This window comes from Neltuma alba, unplaced genomic scaffold, assembly GCF_004799145.2.
Source record: "Neltuma alba isolate B1F8T4 unplaced genomic scaffold, ASM479914v2 tig00011289_pilon, whole genome shotgun sequence".
Taxonomy (NCBI): Eukaryota; Viridiplantae; Streptophyta; class Magnoliopsida; order Fabales; family Fabaceae; genus Neltuma; species Neltuma alba.
This window is the reverse complement of record NW_021635998.1, coordinates 1212297-1236415: the sequence shown is the minus strand read 5'-3', so window position 1 is coordinate 1236415 and position 24119 is coordinate 1212297. Positions and strand designations below refer to the sequence as shown.

General features: G+C 37.0%; 2 protein-coding genes and 2 pseudogenes across 2 annotated transcripts; 1 reads left to right on the top strand and 3 right to left on the bottom strand.

The window, feature by feature from the left end:
- Positions 1-1397: 1397 nt before the first annotated feature.
- LOC114711381 (iridoid synthase-like) lies at positions 1398-3156 on the bottom strand (annotated as a pseudogene).
- A 2258-nt stretch (positions 3157-5414) lies between these two features.
- Positions 5415-7092, bottom strand: LOC114711380 (protein trichome birefringence-like 4; annotated as a pseudogene).
- A 395-nt stretch (positions 7093-7487) lies between these two features.
- Positions 7488-8701, bottom strand: LOC114711441 (keratin, type I cytoskeletal 9-like). The gene is made up of 5 exons (XM_028895845.1): positions 8599-8701; positions 8341-8508; positions 8153-8295; positions 7803-8031; positions 7488-7711 (listed from the first exon to the last, which is right to left on the bottom strand). The coding sequence occupies exons 1-5, from the start codon at positions 8675-8677 to the stop codon at positions 7584-7586; spliced, it is 747 nt and encodes a 248-aa protein (XP_028751678.1). The 5' UTR covers positions 8678-8701; the 3' UTR covers positions 7488-7583.
- Positions 8702-10926: 2225 nt separating this feature from the next.
- Positions 10927-17727, top strand: LOC114711440 (AMSH-like ubiquitin thioesterase 3). The gene is made up of 14 exons (XM_028895844.1): positions 10927-11166; positions 12246-12310; positions 12429-12504; positions 12635-12835; positions 13117-13217; positions 13897-14002; positions 14094-14140; positions 14437-14764; positions 14911-15000; positions 15096-15158; positions 15731-15805; positions 16387-16449; positions 17025-17077; positions 17165-17727. The coding sequence occupies exons 1-14, from the start codon at positions 11068-11070 to the stop codon at positions 17337-17339; spliced, it is 1542 nt and encodes a 513-aa protein (XP_028751677.1). The 5' UTR covers positions 10927-11067; the 3' UTR covers positions 17340-17727.
- Positions 17728-24119: the final 6392 nt, after the last annotated feature.

Sequence of the window (24119 nt, the reverse complement as noted above, 5' to 3'; positions counted from 1 at the left end):
TTTAAATGTATTGTTGTTATTGCCTGGTTATATCAAAATTTTATTGTTGTAAGAAAAAAAACATATTGTTAAATTTTTATTCAGACATGTTATTTTACAATCAGAACTTGTTATTTCCAAATGTATTGTTGTTATCACCTGGAACAAGAGTAAATGAGTTAACTTATATTTTTTTTTGCATCATAATGTTAACAAAAATTTGTTGGCTCAATGGTCATTCCTTATTTTGGGAAGCATTAGGTTGGGGGATATTGATCCCCCCAACCTCACTTCCCCCCAATTTAAAAAAAAAACAGTTTCAAAAAAAAAATAAAGGAAGACCGCCGAAGCGGCCGCCGGACCCCGACGTCCGACCGCGACCGTGGCCGGAAGTGGCCGCCGGAGCTCCGGCGCCGGTGGCCGGATTCCGGTGAGGCAGTGGCTTTCACTATTAAAAAAATTAAAGAGGGATATTTTGGTAATTTGGCCATGATTTTATAATTACAATTTGAGACCAGGTCCCTCATAGTAATTTAGCATATTCAGGTGACCATAGAGTGATTTTGCTAATTCAAGGGTCTTTATTTGTGATTTCCCCTTTTTTTTAAATCAAATCGAGCAGAGAGAGAGAGAGACTTTACCTTTCAGACCTTTTAAAGCGAGATCAGATCTTGGCAATTATCATATGCCAAGTGGATGTAGTAGCAGACAGAATGACCGTCCCGAGGCGAATGAAAGCGCAGCGGGTGGGACTCGGTGCTTCCTCCTTGAAATCAAGTTAACGACCATGCTCGTTCATGAGTCTAGGTTTATAATACCTTTTAGTTATATATGAGAATAGTCAAAAGTAAATTGGATTAATTAGTTGCTTCCCGCACCCATATAATTTCCGGCTTTAATTATGGTGATTCTATCCATCAGTGGTTCGTCGTGTTGAGCATGATGAGGAGCATCATGAAACTGAGACTTGGATGTCTGCGTCATCTCAAGCCTCAGACCTGAAATATTAAAATAAAAAAATCAAATGTGTGCCCCAGAGAAATCATTATAGAATTAAAAATAATGCTCCTCTCAATTAAATTGATAGGTACTGCGGGTATCTCTGTTTATGTAATAATTTGGTGAGTTTAAACAAGTCCCACGGTCAAAGGAGAATGAAGATGCAGGAGAAAGTAGCTAATGGAAGTGGATAGAAAATTATTATATACTCACATCTCCGTTTATATCAATTTATGCTGAATATGTTTTTCCAGATCATTTATATACTCACATCTCCGTTTATATCAGAAATATTTGACATTACTTGGGCATCGGGCGCCCACTGCGGAAAACCATTGTCACCATTACGGCCGACGCCCAGTAGTGGCCCCCACATGCACGGTCGTTTCATTAATTTGCCTTCGTCTGCCATTTCCTCCTTATCTCGTTGTTCTTCTTCTTTTCTGTTTTTGTTCTTTTTCCTCGTAGGGCCAAGGGATGATTTTCATGTGCCTGAGCCTTGCGATCCACATCTTGACGCTGCTGAAGCTACCAGCGAATCCCAAGAACCCAAACTCCTTACCCTTATTCATGCTGGACACGTGCTGAAACTTGAAATTTGACACAATTTTGAAAGGATGATAGCTCGCTATCTCCTCCAGCTTCGTCTTGTAAAGCCCATGCTTCTCCACTATCTCCTCCCCAAACATCACCCTTCTTCCTCATCATCTCCACTATATCAAACTCTTCTTCCTTATATTCCACAAACTCAACATTAAAACTCCTCGCTAAGCACCTTCCACATCGTCTTCCACGTGAAGAAATCACTGTTCGTGCAATTAAACGCTTCGTTTTGGCCTTCTCTGTCATCGCCGCCCACACGTGTTGCTCCGCCAGCACCCCTGCGTCCGTCATGTCGCAGAAATGCTCCCGCGTGTACCTGTTCGCCAGGTACCGGAACGCCAGCCCTTCGTGGCGGCAGACGGCGGCGTAAGCCGCCAGCATAAGCAGAGCGTTGTGCGTGCCCCTTGTTGACGCGCCTACATGATGGAGGCACGGTGCACGGAGTAGGTGAGGGACGGCGCGTAGGAGGCGACGAGGTCTTCGAGCGCGTAGGATGGACTCGCGGAAGGGCGGGTCGTGAGAGGGGCGAGGTGGGAGAATGGAATGGGTTGCAAATGGGCCCCATGTAGTGCTTGGTACCGGTTATGGCTGAGCCGTGGCGAGGGAGAGGACCTGAGGACGTTGAGCACGTTGCCTAGCATAGCTCCGTTCAGACTTTGTTTGGTTGGGGTTTTTTTTGAGGGGGAGAGGAAGGGAGGAGAGGGGAGGGGAGCTAAACCTCCCCTCCCTTCCTCCCCTCTCAAATTGAGAGTTTTTTGAAAAGAGAAAAAATATTATGAGAATCTTGATAAATATGCCATGTTATTTTTGAATATTTTCAGTGGTGTCCTCTTGATATTTTTTTAGTTTTATCATGATTACCTTCGCATTCCCTTCCGCAGTCACTCTTATATATACACACAATATAATATGCATATATGTTAATATATTAATTAATTATATATATTAATATATATATAATTATAAAATGGCACTGATAATATCATATATATTTTTTATTTCCTAATATGTGGAGGGTATTATTATATAGTTAAAGTTTTGTCTTTTTTTCTCCTATTCACTTTTCTAATACATATTATATTTTTATTTCATAATTTTTTTATCATATATAAGTGAGGTAATTGGTTTTTTGAAATTGATAAATTCGGAAATAATAATTTTGATATAAATATTATAATAAAGAATAAATCAGTATAAATATAAAGATAAGGGCATATTTGTCAATTTATAATTCCCTCCCCTCCCCTCCCCTCCCTTTATGAACCAAATAAAAAATCTCCCTTTTTTCTCCTCCCCTCCAACCAAACAAAACTCATGACTTCCCTTCACCTCCTCTTCTTTTAATTAACCTCCCCTCCCCTCCACTCCACTGGGTGTCCAGGGCGTTGAAGGTGATGAAATGGTGGAGGAGGCAGGGCGGGGACCAGGGCAGAAGGGGACGGCGAGCCGCACCGTAAACTTTCCAGGGGTGCCGAGACAATCAGGACGGCTCAAGGTTTCGGTTAGGCTAACGCCTGTCAGTCCAGTAACGCCCACAATGAGTGCTACGAAGTTGTTCCGAGCTGAGAGCTCCATGCTGAGATCTTGGGAAAACTGGCAAAACACTCGGATACACGCAACTGATAGTGGACGATGGCCCTTTGAAGTTGTATTTAAGTCCACCTAAAACGCAGATTAAATTTTAATTTGGAAAAACTAATCTGTCGGTCCCAGTAGTTTCATCAAATTTTGAATCAGCTCCCTCCATTTTTTTTTTTTGCCCTTTTATCCACTCCTTATTGTATGCTTCGTTACCTTTGGAAGTCCTTCAGTCTATGAATATGAATTTGCCGTTAGTGGGGTGACATGACTTTCTTACTAAGCACAAACACTGGGAATGAACTGGGTATAATGCGATAGGAGAGAGAGTCATTGGAAAATAAAATGACACAAATGCTGTCCTGTGTTTCAGACTTCAACCATCTCCATCTTCAATTCTTCTCCCCCACGGCTTCTTCAATACTTTCACCACCAACGCTCCTTCACAATGTGAGCTACTTATGGCATGTTCTAGAGAAGAAACTTCATCTCCATATCAGTATTATTGGCCACATCGACCACAGTAAGTAAATATTATTTTGTCTTCTCTAGTCCGTACAAATCGGTCCCCAGCCTCCAAAAGCAAAGCCGTAATTGAAGTAAAATTTCATCAGACAATTAAAAAAAGAATGATTTTACAATTTTTTTTCACTTGGCCCATTTTATTTGGTACGTGTAATAAATTATATAGAATGGTGGAGGATTGTGGAGGGATTAACGAAGGAAGAGGAGAGATGAGATGTATGGGGATGTGAGTTTGGGGAAGTTTAGAGAGAGAGGAGGAGGAGGAAGAGTAAGAAGGGGGGAAAGTATGAGCTTGGAGAAGTAAAAGCTGTTGCGAATCGTCAGTGGAAAATCCTTGAGAGCTGGAGGGGGAGGGGAAGAGAGAGAAGAAAGTGGAGTGAGGGACAGGGAGGAGAATAACCGAAGAAAAAAGTTGATGTCCATTTTTTTTTTTTAGTGTTAATGCTTGTGCTGAGTAAGATGGCCCCATCGCCTCCACTAACGGCAAATTAATGTTTCATGAACGGAAGGATGTGAATAGATAACAGACCATACAATAAAAAATGAATAAAAAGGAGAACAAATAGAAGGAGTTGATTTCAAATTCAATAAAATTATAAGAACTGACAGATTAGTTTTCCTTTTAAGTTTTCTTCTTTCCTTACTTATCCGGTAGCGTTCTGTCCATGTATGATTTTAGGCAACTTAGCCAACAACTTTTCTTTCAAGGTTACATCTATCTTGTGTATTTTAAGCAACTCGCCGGCAGTTTGGCTCAGAGTTGCCCCCTCAATAAAATATAATAATGTGCTAATAGCAACGCCCAAAAGTGGGAGTAGAAGACAAGTGACCCTTACTTAACGCGAATGACATTGTAGCATGGGGGACTCCCTTATTACTCGCGTTGTTCGCTCGTCGTCGGCGATTCACAAATGATGTTAAATATTTGAATAATTTGAGTAGATAAAAAAAAAGTCAAATCAGTTATTTGTAATAAATAGGTGTTGTCTTTCTTAAAATATTCTTACTGATCAAGTTTATTAGCTAAAACTACCATTATTAAAAAATTATCTTAGAAAAAAATGAATAAGTATGAGAGACAAAGTAAATTGGAGTCTTATATTTAGAACCAAAATAAAAGTTAAACGAGGTCTTATATTAAGAACTAAAGATAGTATCTGAGACTTACTAACTTCCATTGTTAATATATGAACTAGTTAATTAATTTGAATAGATTAAGAAAATTTGTCAAGTTAGTTATTTGTAATAAATATTATCTCCGATTCTATTTATAAGACCTTATTTGTATATTATAAATGATGTCTTATAATTAGAACCGGAGGTAGTATGTGATATCTTTCCTAAAATATCCTTATTAATCATGTGTATTAGCTATAACTATTATTTGATAAAACTTTTAACATGTACAAGTAAATACAAGGGTTACTTTAGGAAAAAATAATAAATTATAAAAATAAAATTGATTAAAATCTTATATTTATAATCAAATTATATATCAAATTAGTTTTTATATTAAACATAAGAGGTGGTATTGTAGAGTTAATATGATGCGAGTTTAAAGTTACCTTACAGTTTGTCCTTACATGACATGGGGAAATTTATACTGGGGTATGTTGAAAGCTTTGTACGTAATTTATACGTAGAAGTTGCAAGCATGAGATGCTGCTAGGCTAATAAAGGCGCAGAGAGAAGATGAATAGACACATCAAAGTACTGGGCATTGGGAAAAGTGAGAAGTGTCTAATTGGAAGAAGCATCATGATGATGATGAAGAAGAAGAGTTGAATAGAGGAGGTGATTCCAGGAATCTGGAATGCCAGGAAGGCACCAATGGCTGCAATCCTGTACCATGGTCCTCGGAGGAGGACTTGGGCCTCTGTACAAGGAAGGGTGGCCATCTTTTCTGTACTCTGTCATCCTGGAAATGTTAAGGTAAAACACAGGCGTCTTCATGTCCGCCATCACACTCTCCAATATTCTCATCGTCCATGGATACTCCCCAACATGGCTCTCGTTCTTTATAGGCTCTCTCTCCCCCATCGCATTTGCCTCCTGACTTCCATTGCCCCCCTCTGCAATTTTGTTTATTTAGAAATTTTGTTGGGAAAAAAACTTCATCCTTCATGGTTATTCGCCAATTTACCTGTAGTGAGAAGCTGAGAATCCAGTAAAGAAGACCCTTGTGCGCGTGCTGTCAACTTTGGAATCCACCCATTTAGCCCAAGTCCTGAGGGCTTTGCCCAGTGCTTCCTTCACATCTAGTCTGTCGTAGACATGGTTTCCTTCTCGAAAATAGTTTCTCCTGCGAAAGTAAACAATTATACTGATTCGTGAGTCTAGGTTCATGGTACATTTATATCAATCAGTAAATGGATGAGCTGATTCCTACCCATTTCTAGTCTTATGGTGATTCCACCAGTGGCCCGTGTTGAATATGATAATATCAGCATCATTGTACTGAGATTTGGATGCCTGCATCATGTCAAGCCTCAGAGTTTCTCCATGAGGCGGCCCTTCGTCAAAATATGAAGAATTATTCTTCCATTCTTGGACAAGAAATGGTGATTTTATAAAGTCTATAGAGCATCCATAGTCCTGCCATGGTAATTAATCAAATATCAGAGAGATGATTGCGTGCTGCGATTAATAGTAATAATTTGCTGCTTTCATAACTCACTTTAAATCTGTAGGAATGAAAACCTTGAGTTCTCAACTCTCGCCGGGCTGAAACGAGAAACACTCTGGTTTTATCCTTGAGAGATTCCCTCAAGGACACACGAGAGACTGCCACATGTTCCTGTTCAGCGAGTCCCCAACAAACACCATCCTTTTCCCTCTCAACAACCTCAGCATTTTAAGCCCGTCGAACCTATACAATGCAAGAAAATGAAATCAAACGTGCGAGGTATAGGATCATAAGCAAGGAGGTTCAGACCTTGGAATGTGACATCCACGAGGCTTCCACCGGTACTCGAGATAATCGGAGTCAGGACGTCGATTCTTGAAGCAGTTGAAGGCGTCGTCGAGAAAAGGGCAGGAGCCAGGCGGATAAGGAGGTCGTGCGTGGCGGTCAAGAACCCAAGCTCCATCAAAGATGTCGCAAGAAGCAAGGTCTCTGATGATTTGGGATTCGTGAGCGGTGGATGAGAGGGGAGGATCGCGGGATATCTCTGCGGCAGTAACAGAAGAGAAGGCGTCGGAAGAAAGAAGGAAGCGAGAAGCAGCGACGGTGACGGCGGAGGCAGCGGAGGAGGAGGGAGAGTAATCATAGGAGTATGATCTGGAGAGGAGGTAGAGTAAGAGAAGAAGGAAGACGGTAAGAATGTGGGTTCTTGGGCGACAGAGAGGGTGCTGAGTTCTGGGGAGGAATCCCTTGAGAGTGAAGAATTGGCTCTTGAAGCACGCCATTATAGATCTCAGAGGTTCTAATCGAAGTCATGTTCAGTATTTATATGATTTTGGGGGCAGTAGGAATTCGGCATTATAAATCTTGATATATGCTCTGTCGCTGAGAAACCCGCCGTTCAGTTATTCAAAGTTCAGAAACTAGAAACGTTGATTCTTCTCCTGATTTGGATTGATATTTTTGTTGAGTTTGCTTTTGTTTATTTAACAAGTGATTAACAAAATGACTATCTTCTGTGAAAGCCTCTCAATCCATCATATTATTATTATTTGTGACGCAGTCATCAATCCGTTCGAGAGTGTAGTACTAGTACATTGCTAAATTGCCTTCCATGATAGCGCGTAATAAGAATTAATAAGAAAACGGGAATGAACTTAAACAGTGGTGTTTTTCAAGATTCAAACAATAATCAGTCATGTATTATGATAATAGCACCCATGCATACACCAAAATGAATTGATTGGGCAGTGATGAGCAGCATCAAAATCAAAATTTATACAAAAGCGAGAGCCCCCGTTAAGATGAAGGCAATCACCCATATAAGTTGAACATTATTGGCGCCTTTGCTTCCCCTGTTAATTCCTCCATAATTCTGGATGTGCTTTGCCACATCGAAGTCTCCTGCGCGCACACACACACACACATATGATCGTTAATTAATCCCCTCACCACGTACAGTGATTAGATTTGCTAATTATATAATTAAGGTTACCTCTTTCAGGGCCATATCCACATCCTGCTGTGATAGTTTCCTCGACGTCCTTTATGGTTGCCTTGTTGGCGAACAAGAAGTCGCTGAATGTGTTCTTTATGCAGCTCAGCACCAAGCTTGTCTCCGAAGCGCATGGCCCTTCGCAGAACTCCTCCGTCTTCTCCGGCGGCACGTTCAGGTATCCTTTCTCGTTCAGTCTACTTGATTCTTCACAGCTCTTATATATCTGCTGTTTCATTATTTTTTATATACATATTTCTCCTTAGTTACTCTAATTGTTTAACCTCTAAGCACTATTAATATCTTCAAAAATCAAAACATTACGTATAATATCGCTTTTTCGTGCTTACGTATTTATCATGCAAACACAGAAGGGCTTCGGACGCGATTTCTCCAGGGTCAGCTACTCCGCCTCTGCCTCCGCCGCCAAACCCAGCCCCACCACCAATTCCGCCTCCGCGACCCCCACCAAACCCAGCCCCACCACCACCACCTCCTCCAGGACCGCCACCATACCCGGCACCGCCACCACCACCACCTCCTCCTCCAAGTCCACCTCCAGGACTACCGCCATACCCAGCCCCACTGCCACAGTCAACTCCATTTCCGGCGGCACCACCAAACCCCGCCCCGCCACCTCCGGCTCCACCCCCGGCTCCCCCGTATCCGTCCTCGCAAGGCCCTGCATCATCGTCGGCTTTAATACCTGTCAAACTCAAAAGATTACCGATCGATCAATCTCAGCAAAAATAACAACGAACAAATTAACCAAACAGAACATTTTGTGGATATGTACCAAAGTTTTTAGAGAACAGAGAGATGTTAAGCAGGAGTAAAGCTACAGTCCAGAGTCTGACACTCCCTTGGAATGCCATAATGGATCGAAGCTTGTGCGGGATATGCTTTTACTTCATGATGAAAAGGAGTATTCAATGGGATCGCAATATATAGCTAATTAAGGGTAGAGTTCCCCGTGTAAGCAGTCTGGTTAGTTAAGTAGGTACTGATTTCCAAGTTAATTCAATGTAGAGCGACCAACAATATTACCTACCACAACCTTTTTGTTTATATAATAGTATGATCAAAATCAATACTTTTAAAAAACGAGAATGAGAATGTCTTTGAAGGCTGTTGACAAAGCTAAAATGATTCAGTTATTATTATAAATATATTGGCACAAACTGTAAGGCATGGTTGGTGAATTTAATTGGAAAGAGAGACCCGTTAGAGTATTTGCCGGGTAAACCCAAGGTAATGCGATGAGACTGAGATGGATGGGGGCAGTTCAAGGGCAAGCCACCAACATATCCTCACCCGAGTTCAGTAAATCAAACCTAATTAAAGTTTTCCATTTATGTTTAGTTAAACTTCTCTTATGGAACAAGTTAATATTTCTTACCGTGGGGGAACTAACAGATCATTCAGTTGGTTTCTTTGTAGAAATATCTGCTTTCTTTTGAGCTCTCGGCTATGGAGCCGGACTAACTTTGTTGGTATTTGTGTCGAGTAGTGTAAAGAGATACTCACTTTTCAAGAATGAACCTTGGCCTTCAAGTGCTACATCACAAGAAACATGCACAGATGATCAGATGTTACAACATAAATAAACTGCGCCAAACAAACTTGGGCAATGGATTTGATCTTCACTATTGTTCTTTTTTTTATTCGGCCGGGAAGTACAATATCCACAGCGGAGGAGAAACGGGTTTTCGATCCATTCCCATTTTAGGCTGTCGTGTTGTTTAATTTGATGGGTACAAGGTTGTAATGGTCTTTTAATTTCAAGGTTAAAAGGGATAAGTCTTTGAGTGATGGAAGGGGAAGGACTGGAACTTCACATGTCACTCTGCTTCTGCTTCAGGGAATACAATTTGGGCTTTGAAGATCCCTCCCAAGCTGTACGACTCTAGTTATTTAGTCATCACTTGTTCTGTGGCAGAAGCTTTTGACTATGAAAAGGGGTTTTGATTTAGCTAGCAAGGAGATTCAGATTTACATTTGAGGTACTCCATCAGACAAACCATCCACTAGAGTCATAGACAACAAAGCTTCGTGTAGTACAATCGAAGTTAGTTTAATTGATCCAATTGTTCTGCGGAGCTTGACAGCATTCTCTCTGTTTCGGATTTTCAACATTAATATGTGAATTAACCTCCCCAACCTCTCCATTTGCATCCCGGCAATTCTGTACAGTTGAGGCAGCTTGATATTATATTTAAGTGAAAATAGGAGCAGGTTGTTCATGTTCATATATAGACCCCTTCACACCTTCCTTTCCTGATTACTTACAATAGTGAAATTTAGTTTAAAAAAAGTGACTAAATTTTAACTTTATGTAAATTGAATTATAAGTTTGTGAATTGTTAATATTCCATTATTGGTTTAGAGACCATGGATATCGCACTAAAAATCAAATCACAAAGATCACATGCGTACTTTTTTTAATGTTAATTTTGAATAAAACTCAAAATATAATTTCTTAGCATACATGTTCACATGATACGTATACTTTTATATAGCTTGGGATGTTGTATTGGAATTTTCTTTTTTGATCAACGATGTTGTCATGGATCATTGACATTGATAGGGGTTTGCCAATTTGGCAGTGTAATCATTAATCTGGGAGTACAAATCTGGAGGTATTTTGTAATATATTAGGATTTAGAAATACTAAAACTATTATCAACAAGGATTGAGTTAATAAGAAAGGCTAATCAATGTGATAAATGAAGGTATTTAAATAAAAAAATTACTCAAGCTACTCATATTTCATTTTTCGACCGGTATTCATAATTTTTCTAATTTCATATATATGATAATTAAAATGGAGAAAGTTTTCCTTTTAGTAAATAAACAAATAAAAAGCGGCTGAAAATGACAGGCAGGTTCCAACTTTTAAGAAGTGTTTGGATAGAAACCAAACTATAATTTTAAAAGTGTTTTTACAATTTATAAAATAAACATATGAAAAAGTTTATCTCGTTTTATAAAAAAATTTTCGAGAAGCATTTTTGAAACTTGTCAAGCACCTCTTTGATTTCCGTTACCTCACAATGTCGTGAATTATCGACATATTAATGAGTCCATGACGCAGCTTTCTCCTCCGAAACGACGACGGGTTCAGCACTCCGACTTGACTCCCACGCTTTGCTGTTTGATCCTTCTTTCGACTCAGAGCCGTTCTCGCTTATAGAGAAACAGAGACGCGTGACGCGCAGGATCGTTAATTGGAGCTTTGGGGCACTGGCGTTCCTTGCCGGAGAAGATGAAGATCAACGTAAACACCGTCGCCCGCAAAGTGGAGGTTGACAATCGCATACCCCTCCATTATTATTATCGGATTGCCGATAATCTTCTCAAACAGGTATCGTTTGAATTTTCTTCTCCAGCGCGTCTTTGATCCCCTCTTTTCTTTGTCGTGGTGTATTTTTTTAAATTGTCGATTTGTAGGGATATTAGGGTTTTAATTCTCTTTAATTAGTGATTTCATCTCGAAGTTTCTCGAAGCTGTGAAGAGAAACCAGTGATTCGTCCGTGCATATGCAGGAGGGCTTTTGTGATTACGGATAACAAATTCATAAGTTAAAGAGCAATGGTGGTCCTTTTATTCCTGCTTCTTAGGCAGACGCCTTAGGAAATTGATATGCAGCCATATGAATATTAGTACTATTGTTTGTTGGTTTATATTTTTATACGCTATCATTGATCGTCATTGGTATAAGAGAAAATGAGCAGATTTCAAATAAGCTAATGATGGAAAGTACTGAAACTTGATCTCCTGCTTCCGAGGATTGGACAACGTCCTGATGAGTTTAAGGAACTTACATGGAATAATTAGCCGATTACAGGTCCTGTGTAGAGGATTTAAAACAATCGGGACTTGGAAAATAATAGAATGATGGATCTATTGCAACTGATAAATGAAAGATGCTAGTAATAAAAAATATTGACCCACACAACCAGTCGTGGCAATCACCTCCATGTGGCAAAATCAATAATTTCCTTCACAGTTGAGAGTAGATTGAAGAATGAATCAATTACCTCGAGATTACCGTTGCTTTTGCTGGATGAGATGTGTGCTTCGCATATGAAAGCTTTTCATCTTCAAGTATGCTGAAATGTTATAAAATAGAAATAGGATTTCTATCAAACAAGTCTGAAGATTAAGATATATCTACGATGTGACTAAGATTGGCCCAGGTGCCGCAGATGAGGTGCTTTCATTGATTTTTTTTTTTAATTAAAAAACATCTTTATATTGAGTATGACACATGCAAACAGATGCTCATATCTGCAAGGAAGAACGTTTCTTTGCTATCATAATTTGTAGAGTTTACGTTACATTTAGATTAACTTTGACCTATGCAATTTGGGGCTTGCTTTTGGATTTCAATATTTTCCTTGGTGATTTTATGGATTAATTGTTTTATTTCTTGCAATCAGGCTAATATCTACCGGGAGGAGAACAATATAGTTGACTTGTATATCATACTTCTCAGATTTTCAAGGTAAAATGATGAAAAATCCTTTGATTTCCTCAGTTTTGAACTAGTAAGATTGCAGTTAAATCGTGTTTAAGCTTCTATGTTTTTCTCTAACTGTGCATGATTATTGTTCTTTTCTAAGTTTGGTTTCTGAAACCATACCATGTCATCGAGATTACCAAACTTCACTTCCCAAACAAAAAGCTGCATATAAGAAGGTAAGAAACTACAACATTTGCCATTTTGTTAGGTGGATGCATTTTATCTTGCCTTTTTTTTTTTTTTGGGTTTTAAATACAGCTGAATATGTGGTAATCACTTTATTTTCCTTTGATTCTTCCATCTCAGAGATTGTTTGCTGTACTGGATGAGCTTGAATCTTTGAAGCCAGAATTCAAACAAAAGGTTAATGAATTGAATGAGTTACATGGGGACGCACAATTTCCTAAAGTTAATGACTTCAGCAAGGCTTTGCACAGTTCAATGACTTCATCTTTGGAATGGCCTGCTGTCAATAATAATTCTTACTCAGGAATGGATTCTAAACAGGTAAGCTATTGATAATGCATTCTTTTTTTTGGTTACCTGTGTGCTGCACAAAGTTCAATTTATTTTCTTGCTTTCCGTTTTGTCTGATCAAGATTGTGTTCTTGAGGGAGTTTATAATTGTTTTTACTTATTTATTTCCTATGAATTACCATGACACGTCTGTGATGCAGTTGTTTAATTCTCAAGACTTCATATATTTGTGCTTTATTTGCCTACGTCTGGTTTATACCTATTAACTCGTTTTTCCTCTGTTTTCTGTTTTGGGCTTGATGCTGCTGCAGCCTGCTGGCTTGGGTCTACAGTCTTCATGGAAATTTAATAATAATGCTGGTCATTACGTATCTTCAAATGCTGTGCCTAATGACAAGCAGTTTCAGAAACTGTATGTTTCTTGTTCTTATTGTATTCTATTCTTTTGGACTACTTATATATGAGGCCTGCATGTGAGTAAGAGCTACTTTTTTCTACTGTGACTCTTTGGTTTTGGCCATCCCAGGACATCATTACTTTGCTTATCAAATGTTAGCTTGGTTGACTGGTTTTCGGTGTTCTGAGCGCTGACTCATCTTTTCATCATTGTTTATACTCAGTGTTCTTTTTGTGGTTTTTGCGCCTAAATAAGTTTAGTTTTGCATGTTTCATGGTTCGCATTCCTTTGTGTCCACCTTCTTCCCCATCCCTCCAAAAGGAAAAATCAAAGAATAAATGGAGAAGAGAACAGTTTGAAGTTAGTATTTGATTTTGATTTTGTTTTCTGTTATAGCTTTTGAAAGAATTTTTGTATGCTAGCTCTGTATTCCATAATAAATATCAATGCCTTATTTGCATATCTTGGTTGCTTATATATTCTCTCGCAAATCAAGTTTATTTCACACTGAACACATCTTCAGTTGGCTCCCCCTCTTTGTTTTCAGCAGCTTGTATGTTGTGAGTTGTGATTTGATTCAACAAATATTTATTGTCTTCCGCACATTTTACTTTTTAAGGTTTATTTTTTCAAAAAGTATATGTAGGCATATGCTTAATGATGAGATATGATAATTGCTTGCGGGAATGTGCAGATCTCTTAGTTTACGTCTACCAAAGGAGGAGACTCTATCCAGACACTCATTTTTGGGACCAAATGGTCTTCGGGGCCAGTGGCTTGGACCAAGTGCAGGAGTGAAGGTACTATTACAGGGTGGCATTCTAGTTTTTTCGCAAATTAAGATAGTGCTTGCTTTTAATAAAATATAGATATTATTTTGGATGTTTGCAGGTTCAATATCCAAGCAGTAGTGATTTGACTAGTGCTGAGAATTCAAGGTTTGGAATATCCATTCTTTCTTCAGAATGAAATTAGGAGGCTTTTTCCAGAGTCATTTCTAAGCTCTGGCATGATTTTAATGGTTCTTTCACTGGCTATTGTAGTGTACTTCCTTTCTGGAAGTTCCCTGCCCGTTTTCTTTTATCTGAATTGTTCTTTCTTTAAACAACAATCGTATTTGAAGATTAGTCTATTTGTTAATTGTCACTTTACTACGTCTTATTCAGCTTTCTACCCAAAATATTTCTAGTTGTGAAATTGTAACACTTCTTATTTTTGTTGTCAATGTTGATAGTCTGAATCAGGCTGGAAAATATGATCTTGTGGGATTTAAAGAGGGTGATCCAGGAACAGGCATGTCCACAATGGAGTCAGTGCTCTCCTTGGATGATGGAAGCTGGTCGCATCCTGCTGATGAGTCATGTCCTCCTCTATTGAATGAATCGGGGGACAGTAACTTCCAGTTGCTCAACATCAAGCAACCTTCACCTCCTCCAGTTCTTGCTCAGATTCAGCCAGAATATACCCCAATTCCTCCTTCAAAAGTTGCAGATCCAAGACCAGGACCAGCTAAGTCTTTGGATTCTCCACTTGGTCCTTCTGATTATCAGCACCTGCATATTGTAAGTGCCATTATTCTTTTAGAAAGTATATATGTTTCTTCGCTTCTCTTGGTCATTATCGTTACTTGTTCTGTTTCATAGTTAGTTTGGCTTGTTTGTTATAGTGGGTCAAAGTCATCTTACTTTTTTGTAACTTTGTGTTGCAGCCTGTCAAAATGATGGATGATTTTTTGAGGTTGGCTCTGGAAAATACACGGAAAAACTTGGAGACTTGTGGTGTTCTTGCAGGGTCCCTGGTAAGAGCAGTCAAAACTTTAAATTGTGTTGTCATTTTCTGCATATGTTGATTTCTAATAATAGTTTTTGGTGTTTGCAATCCGTGGGGCTGTAGAAAAACAGGGTCTTCCATATTACTACACTCATAATCCCAAAGCAGGAATCAACTTCTGACTCGGTAAGAAAACAATCATCTTTAAGTTCTTGCCTAAGTTTTATGATTTATATTGCTTTCCCTCGATCACAATATGATCTAATCCCTTACTATTTAATACTTAAAAGGGAAACTTTCATTTGTAGAGGCTAATTCCAATTAGACTGATTGTGGTGAATAATATAATGTTTAACTCCACATTGACTTTGAGATGCACAGGTGTGATGAGGTCTTGCATTTGTTTACTATTGATATTATTGATAACTCAGAACTACTTACGTGGAAGCATTGCTTGAAACTCGGCTACTATTGTAGACCGTGTGAGAGAATCTTACTCAAACAACCAGTTCTGTTGTCTATTTTAATGAACTTAATATTGGTATGGCCACTTATCGGAAATAAGATACTGATTATCATATCCCATGATCATAAATAGGATTATTTGATTATTCAATGCGCAACAGTTTGAAATACAAGATTGTAGGAAATGCAGTTTTATTGATCATTGATTAATCTACTTGTGTCTTTTACTCTTCAATATTTTCTCATTATTCTCCCATTTGATAATTATGCAGCTAATTGCTTTTATTTTTCAGTGCCAAACATTGAATGAGGAAGAGATATTTGAAGTTCAAGACCGTTTATCTCTTTTTCCTTTAGGCTGGATCCATGTAAGTGCTCCTTTATCGTTATGGGTGGAAGTTCTCTTATTTTTTCAGTTTAATTCTATCAAAGAATATGTTCTTTGTATCTGTGAGGTGGCAACAAGAATTATATCATGTATCTGGTCCTGCTTAGAGCTTAACTGGAAATTATATTGAACTGCATAGAATGCAACAGATGCAAGTTTAGTAAGAATAAAAGGAATATATAATTGACGGGAAGGAATTTATGTAGCATTGGAATGCTTTGAGATGAGATATTTGACCCCAACAAATTTAAGAATTTGTATGTTTCTATTTAAATATCTTGGATCTATCATCTCTACATCATAGGTGATCATTTCTGCTACTAAATACTGCTTGAGATCGCTTAACATGTTGATTTGTGGATGATTGTATTAGAAGTTTTTAAGTAATTGATAGGCGCTCTTGAGAACGAGCAAGCTTCTGTGGCAAATTTTGTAGCATAGTTTATGTCTTTGTCCTTTTTTTCTTCCCCTTCCCTTGGTCATTTCTTTCAATTATTTTTTTGGCATCAAAGCTTTAAATGTCACCTGTTTTGTCTTGTTAATTTTTCATTTGGACTACAGACACACCCATCACAGACTTGTTTCATGTCATCGGTAGATCTCCATACACATTACTCATACCAGGTAACAGGAATATAATTTTGTTTCTTCTCTCTTTTTCACTTTTTAGGTTAAAATGAAGTGTTCTTTTGTGGCCCTAATGTGGCAACAATATTTTTAATTCTACTTTATGGATTTTCAATTTTTATAGCTTTTTTGATATTGTACTTTGTGCTTTCTTTATTCTTCCATTTTACTGAACCCGATCCTTTTCTTCCTCCCTCATGTAGACTTTTTAATGAGTGATTTGGATGGTAGGTTTCAAAGGGGGTTTCTTGGCCAATTTATGAACCCAGTGAATTAATATTGACAGGGCAAGGAAGTATGGGATACCTATGTCCCGCATTGAGTAGCATGGGCTGCTCAAAAGTGTACTTAAGCATGTTGGTTCTTCCACCTCAATAGCTAATTTTTTGGGGGAGGGTTTCGTGGCTTCCTTAGGAACCTATAAGCTACTTGATCCTCAATTATGATTGCATGATAGGGTTACATTGACTTTGGTCAGCAGCTTCATTTAGAATTTCTTTTTGGGAAAAAACTCTTATATATTATTGTGATTGTATCTTGCTGAGACAATATATTTTATGCCCTTGTTTTAGATCATGTTACCGGAGGCAATTGCAATTGTCATGGCCCCTACTGATACAAAAAGGTGCATTTTCTTTTGTGTTCTTGCTCCGTCAATTATTAAAATTATATTTTACTGTCGCTAATTACTCTGCATTTGCTGGTGATCCAGTCCACATGGCATATTTCATCTGTCTGACCCTGGTGGTGTGTCAATAATTCGCAACTGTCAGCAACGTGGATTTCATCCACATGAAGAGCCGTCTGATGGAAGTCCAATTTATGAGCATTGCTCTCATGTTTATATGAACGCTAACCTGAAGTTTGATGTTGTTGACCTTCGATAGAGATGATTAATCTAGGATTGCAGGCTCGCGGAAGAACATCTTTCCAGAGTTAAACAAGAACGGCATGTTTGCTTACCTGGCTGTCATCTTGAAAATTGAACTTCATGCTGATTCTTTTGTATTTAGTGAATGAGCTAGAGAAAACTAATCGCCCACCTCGAGATTTTGTATCATGCCAGGGAAATTGCACGAGATGATTGTATCATAAAAGAAAGATGATTGTGTAAATAGTGGTATTAAATTGGAGGTGGAGAAACCAGAAATATGACAACTGTTATCACGCAAGATGGTGCAATGAATTGGACGGGTGCCATCAGATACAGGCTACAGGTTCAATGTTAAGGTGAATTCATTGTCTAGACATGTTCATGGTAGTTAGTTTGCCGCTTCTTTTTTTCTTTTTTTTTTCCCTCTTCTTTTTTTTTTGGGGGGGGGGGGTGTGGTTTATTTGGTGGTTCACTGATCATAAGGAACAAGGAGTAAAACTGAAGTGTAATGGATCATTATGAAGTTATAATGAATGTGGTGGGCAAATCGGTCTCAGGAGCAAGTCCATCCCCAGTGTTATGCTAGTTTCAGAGACAACCCCCCCCCCCCCCCACAATAAAAAAACTGCCATCTTTTCCTATGCATGGTGCATTTTATTCACATTGGAAACCCCCAAAACAACAGCTTTGATGACACTGTTTGGTTTGATGATTTCAAAGTACTTACCTACTTTCACCGGTTCATGAGTTTGCTTCTGCCCACCGAGCCGGGAAAGATGCTCTGCTCCAATATCTTCACCCCCGTGTAAATACTATTTTCTGTTTGGGAGGCCTGCGCGATGTATAAACTAGCTATTTTAACCATGCTGAGGGCCAACAAAATCAAGAGTTTTTGTTGCTTTTTCCCCCTCACAAAGTGGCATTCCCATTTTCTAACAAAAGTGCAATGTTCTCAATACGTATTACACCAGGACAAAACTACAAAATCCGGTTGGAATCCCCGTAACACGTGTCATCTGCAAGAATTCTAGGAGACATTCTTGCGACTTTATCTTCGACGGACTCATTAATGAATTACTCCTCCGGTCTTATTATAAGACCCAATTTGACTTTTTATTTGGTCCTAATTATAAGACCCAATCCATTTTGTCTCTTATATTTATGTATTTTTTTCCAAGATAATCCTTCTAATAATGATAGTTTTAGCCAATATACTTAATTAGTAAGGATATTTTAGGAATGACAACACTTATTTATTATAAATAACCAATTAACTTACTTCCTTAATCTCCTCAAATAAGTCAATTGGGTCTTATAATTAGGACCGAGTAGTATTTTACTTATTTTTTACGCACAGCTGAAAGGCCCTTAAGAAAGTGGGAAGGTTTTTTATATTAACTCTCACGAATATGTCCGCCAGAAAAACTAGGCATGTGAAATTTGAGGTAGAAATCCAATGTTGATACATCGATTTAAATCTGGTACAAAACTACTGACATGCCTGCCCAGCATGCTTGAAATTTGAATGGCACATCCTCTTGGGATCCACCACTAAACCAACCTAGTGAATCACTGGGGGGGAAAAAAAAACAAAAGAATAAGTATTGCTTACCCCACAAAACCCCACTGATGCGAACACATCAAATTAAAAAGGGAGCCACACTATTCCTCTCAATTGGTGGGAATTGCTGGCTGGCTGTTAGGTCTTCCGCATGTGAGGCTGAGCCCCAAAAAAAAAAAAAACCATTCCTCACTTTAAATTTGTTTGGAACCAAAGGCAACTACTAGGACAGAGCAATACGTATCGTATAGGCCACCAAAACTGGGTGCTCATTTAATACCTTTTCATCCACCAGTGCATTACGTTGTTCACATTCTAGCTTTGAATTCTTTTTCTTAGGTGAAACCAGTAAATGTAATGGCCTAGTCATGTCTGTTCCTGAATGGCGTGTTCATGGCGTTTGATATGAGTCTATCATACATGTGACCCTATTCAATATCCACGTACCCACCATGAAGTGGCATTGACGCTGACTTATTATCAACGTACCTTTCAATTTTCTTCCCTCTCTACAAAATCAGTACTTGTCCTTTCCTTTAAGGAGTTAATTTTAACATCTTAAATGTAATGAGATATAACAACCATTACACCCCTTCTTCTGGTCCTAATTATAAGATATTGTTTATAGCACAAATTATGTCTTATAATTTGGGCTGGAGTTAGTATATTAGGATTATGGATATACATTGTACAAATAAAAATGTTACGAAATTTGACTAACTTTAACTGAAGCTGATTAACCCAAATTCGAGAAAAAGTTCTTCCAACATGGTTTTGATCTATTAAAAAAAATATACTCAAACTCAATTTTTATATGAATTTAATCTTATTATAGAAGGTCAACAGAAAATTCTCCAAATATATAGATGCATCCCTTCAACAAGGAGGTAATCAAAATGTTTTCAAAATATGTCATTAAAAATTAAAAATAATTTCGCCACTTAGAGGCGAAAGAGGAAAACAAGAGACTCTATCCCTTAACTATAGACTTATTTGAAGACCCCCCAAACCACCAAAAAAAAAAAAGCCAAGAATGAACCTTGATAGATGTGTTTCTCAAATGAAGGGACCACGATAATAACATCTGGTCCTAAATTAGTATTTAATTATGACATATCAAAATAATTCATTCACCCGTATATATAATTAGAGAAAAGTGAACACAATAGAAAATAAATACCTCAAGGGAGCATATGATGAAAAACCCTAGCATTTTAGGAATACTTAAACTAAGTAATTTTACCGATCAGAGTTGGTCCAGTTAATAAAGAGTCGACTTATAATCCATAAGGTCGTAAGTTTGAATCCTGCTGCCGATGTAAGAACCTTATTAGTGAGCGATCTACAAGTGTTTTTGTAAATGCTTTTTGAGTCTGGAGACATGCCTTAATCCTATTAAGCCTTTCAGACCCAACTCACCTAAATGTTTTTTTGTACAAAAAAAAGGTATTTTTATACTTTACGGGATTAAATTCCTCTTTTACGTTTATTTTACCTAACAGAAGATCACTTCTGTGCCAGTAATGCAAACGGACAAGAGTATTCCTGAAATGGCAACCAAATAGCAGAGACGTCATTGTATGTGAGGACCACGTGGCTCATTTGGGGATATATTTGGAATAACAACACATGGAATGAATTAATACGATGGCCCCCAAAGGAAAAAGTTAGGTCACGAAATCACGGCCAAGAAGAAGAAAAGATCCACACGCTCGTACACGGAATGAAATCTGGTTAAACGAGTTCAATTCTTACTCCAAAACAATAATACTCTCTACTCTTAATATAAAAATTAGTTAATTAATTTGAATAAATTTAAAAAATTAATTAAGTTAGTTATTTGTGATGAATAGATTTTTTTTTTTAAAATACTCTTGTTAATCATATACTTTAGCCAAAACTAATGTTTGATGAAACACTTAACATGTGCAATAATCGTAAAGATTATTTTAGAAAAATAAATAAATATGAGAAATAAAGTGGATTGAATTTTATATTTAAACTAAATTAAATATCAAATTGACTCTTATATTAAGGTTAAGGACCGGAACATTATTTACTTTCAAGAAAAAAAATCCCAAGTCAATATTTTTGAAATTTCACTAAACATATATTAATTCAATGTTTTAGAATTTTTATTTCAAGATCAAATTTTGATGATAATATATTTTTAAAAAAATAACATTACTTCTAAGAAAATATTGTAATTGTATTTTTTTTTTTTTGTATTTGCTTGTGCTTAGCTTCCAAAATAGCTTGCTCTGCACATAATCAAGACTGCTACGAGCTTATATATCCTACATTTTCATTGGTAATTATGGATGTGGAACTTATATTATCTAATGAAAACAAAAGTACATCTTTTTTTGTAGGAAAAAATGTATCGAGATCTTATTATACTTACAATCTGATTGAAAATTGTCTTTTGCAAATATCAAAATAAAGGCCAGAATTTGTGGAAATGAATTACAGAGAAGTGACGAAGTTAGATGAGAGAACCGAAGCACGTGGAAAACAATGAACTAGTTAAAGATGTAATAATAATCGCCAACATTATTGGCATTTTAATCTGATGCATTTTATGAGTGAGACAGGAAATTATATTTTTGTTTGTGGCTGACATTGTTGCAAACTCGTTTTCTTCAGTGATCAGTGTAAAACGTCACACCCAGACTCATCTGTGAAAAAAATGAATCTTTGCTTGACTAGCGGCAATTTTATATTTATGTTATAATAAATTACTATCTCCGGTTCTTAATACAAGAGCTAGTTGACTAATTTGAGTAGATTAAGAAAACTAGACACGTTAGATATTTGTAATAAATAGGTATTGTCTTTTCTAAAACATCTTTGCTAATTAAGTTTATTGGTTAAAACTATCATTATTACAAGGACTACCTTAAAAAAATAGATAAATATAATAAACAAAGTGGATTAGAGTCTTATATTTAAGATCAAAATAAAAATCAAACTAATTATTATATTAAGAACCGGAGGTAGTATTATCTTTATAAATTAAATAACTAAAATTGTTGTAGTAATAATAACATAAATTTGTGTGTGTGAGCGTGAGAGAGTGAGCAATACACCCACATGCACGTTCGCATCAGAAGGTTCATAATATATTTTGTCAAGTATAGGGGTATGGGCCGTATTTAAGAAGATGTGACGTCAAATATTTATATGTGATAATTACGTCATGCCTATGTTTGAATTAAATTCATGAAAGCAAAGATAGTTAAGCGGCAGATGCATCCACATTGGAATACAATATCACCCTTAAATTAAGGACATAACATTTTATGGCAACTCTTTTTCCTTTATCTGGAGCCTCATTGAGAATTTCAGGACCACAGTCACAATACTTGTTGAACTTAATTATTTCTTTATATGCTTTTTTTTGGGGGAAAATTAAAGCATATATCTTAGTCCTCATGATATCATCCAATATTAAATTTAATCCATGTGGTGTTGGCACTTCTTATATAAGATTTATCTGCCTCGTTTGGTTGTTTGAAAGCTATGAACAAATTTACTTTTGTATTTTACAAGGCAAAACTCTTCTCATATATTTATCTCATGCAACATAAAATCACTACTTTAAATAATTAAAATAAACCAAACACCAACGTTTAAAAGTTAGTCCTTAAGACTTTAATAACTAATATGTAGCATTTGACCGGGTCAATCTAATAATTAATATGACCCACCCTCTCCCTCTTCCTATTATACATACATCCATCCACGCACACACATACACATACATCCATGCGTGTATGACAAGTGATTCCTTAAACCAAAATAATTTGGGCAGCAATTTATGCGATATGGAATATATGAAAGTTGCTGTCGGCAATCAGTTCGCCACTTGGCGTTTTTGTAAACCATCAGGTCCACCACGATCGATCGATCAATGTGAACTGGTTATCTGTCTATGAATTCTTTATCATTAAACATCACACATTCATGATTTTTTTTATAGGGATTTTAGTATTAATTAATTAATTAGTCTTGAAATAAATTGGAGAGGTGAGGTTGGATGGGAGAATTAAAACCGCATTTATAAAAGATGAACTGTAGAGGGGACATGAAAATTTAATTCTCTTCGTACCTCACATGCTTCCAAATTATGCTGTCACTGTTGCGTATATGGTTTTTCGTTTGCACTCTGCAACGCAGCGATACTGTGTGTGTGTAGATGGCCAGTAAAAAAATCCCACTGATACTTAAGAATGAAAATGCTTTTTTTGTTCTAAATATAAGACTCATTTTATAATATAAATATAGTACTCTGTGTGTATATACACACACTAGTTAAAAAATCCCACTGATACTTAAGAATGAAGATACTCCTCTGGTCTTAAATATAAAACGCATTTTATAGTGTAATTTACACTACAAAATATGTTTTATATTTATAAGCATAGGAGTAATATATATGTATCTATATGTGTGCACACACATTTTTGAAGGTATATACATCCTACAGAGATAAAAGATGGGGCAAAACAGAGGGAAACATTTGTGTCCACAAGTTTTTGCAAGTTTGGTTGTTATCCACTCCATTGAAGGTTGTTTTATTAGTTTTTTATTGGAATTTTCTTGGCTATGAATGAAATTCTTATCACGATCAACGATAAAGATCCCCTTACCTGCTTTCTGGGGTTTATATGGCAAGTTTCAACTCGCGTTTCGGTTAGGTTTTTCTGTACCTTCTTCACGACGTTCCTCACCATACCTAATAAACTGTGCATATATATTAATTTCACACTGAATTTTACTTCATCTCTTTACTTCTTACATTGCTTTGGATTCTTTTTAGTCAGTTCTTAAGAGAGAGATAGACAGTAAAGTGGATAAAGATTATCATTAACCTAGTGAAAACGTCACATATATTTCAATGAAATCTACCCCTTAAGCGATAATTAATCTCACAACTGTGTCTTCAAAACTGACACAACCAGTGATAATTGGATTATTTTGAATATTCTATATCCTAAGGGAGAGAAATAAGGATTACAATGTTATAAATATATATAATTATAATAGCTCATATTGTCGGGAATTTATACTATTATATATCCTTATTGAATTTGCCAGGCTGCTATCAGCTGTAAGTATAATTGAAAATATGAAACATGCAGACCTGCAAAAGCATATACTCCTCCGGTTCTTAATATAAGACCCATTTAACTAATTTGATTAGGTTAAAGAAGTTAGGTAAGTTAGTTA

Coding starts and splice junctions, on each gene's coding strand:
- LOC114711441 (XM_028895845.1), bottom strand. CDS start 8,677: ATGGCATTCCAAGGGAGTGTCAGACTCTGGACTGTAGCTTTACTCCTG. Junction 8,509..8,598: donor TCTGTTCTCTAAAAACTTTG/GTACATATCCAC, acceptor TGAGTTTGACAG/GTATTAAAGCCGACGATGAT. Junction 8,296..8,340: donor AGGTGGACTTGGAGGAGGAG/GTGGTGGTGGTG, acceptor GTCCTGGAGGAG/GTGGTGGTGGTGGGGCTGGG.
- LOC114711440 (XM_028895844.1), top strand. CDS start 11,068: ATGAAGATCAACGTAAACACCGTCGCCCGCAAAGTGGAGGTTGACAAT. Junction 12,505..12,634: donor AAAAAGCTGCATATAAGAAG/GTAAGAAACTAC, acceptor CTTCCATCTCAG/AGATTGTTTGCTGTACTGGA. Junction 15,159..15,730: donor AGGAATCAACTTCTGACTCG/GTAAGAAAACAA, acceptor TTTATTTTTCAG/TGCCAAACATTGAATGAGGA.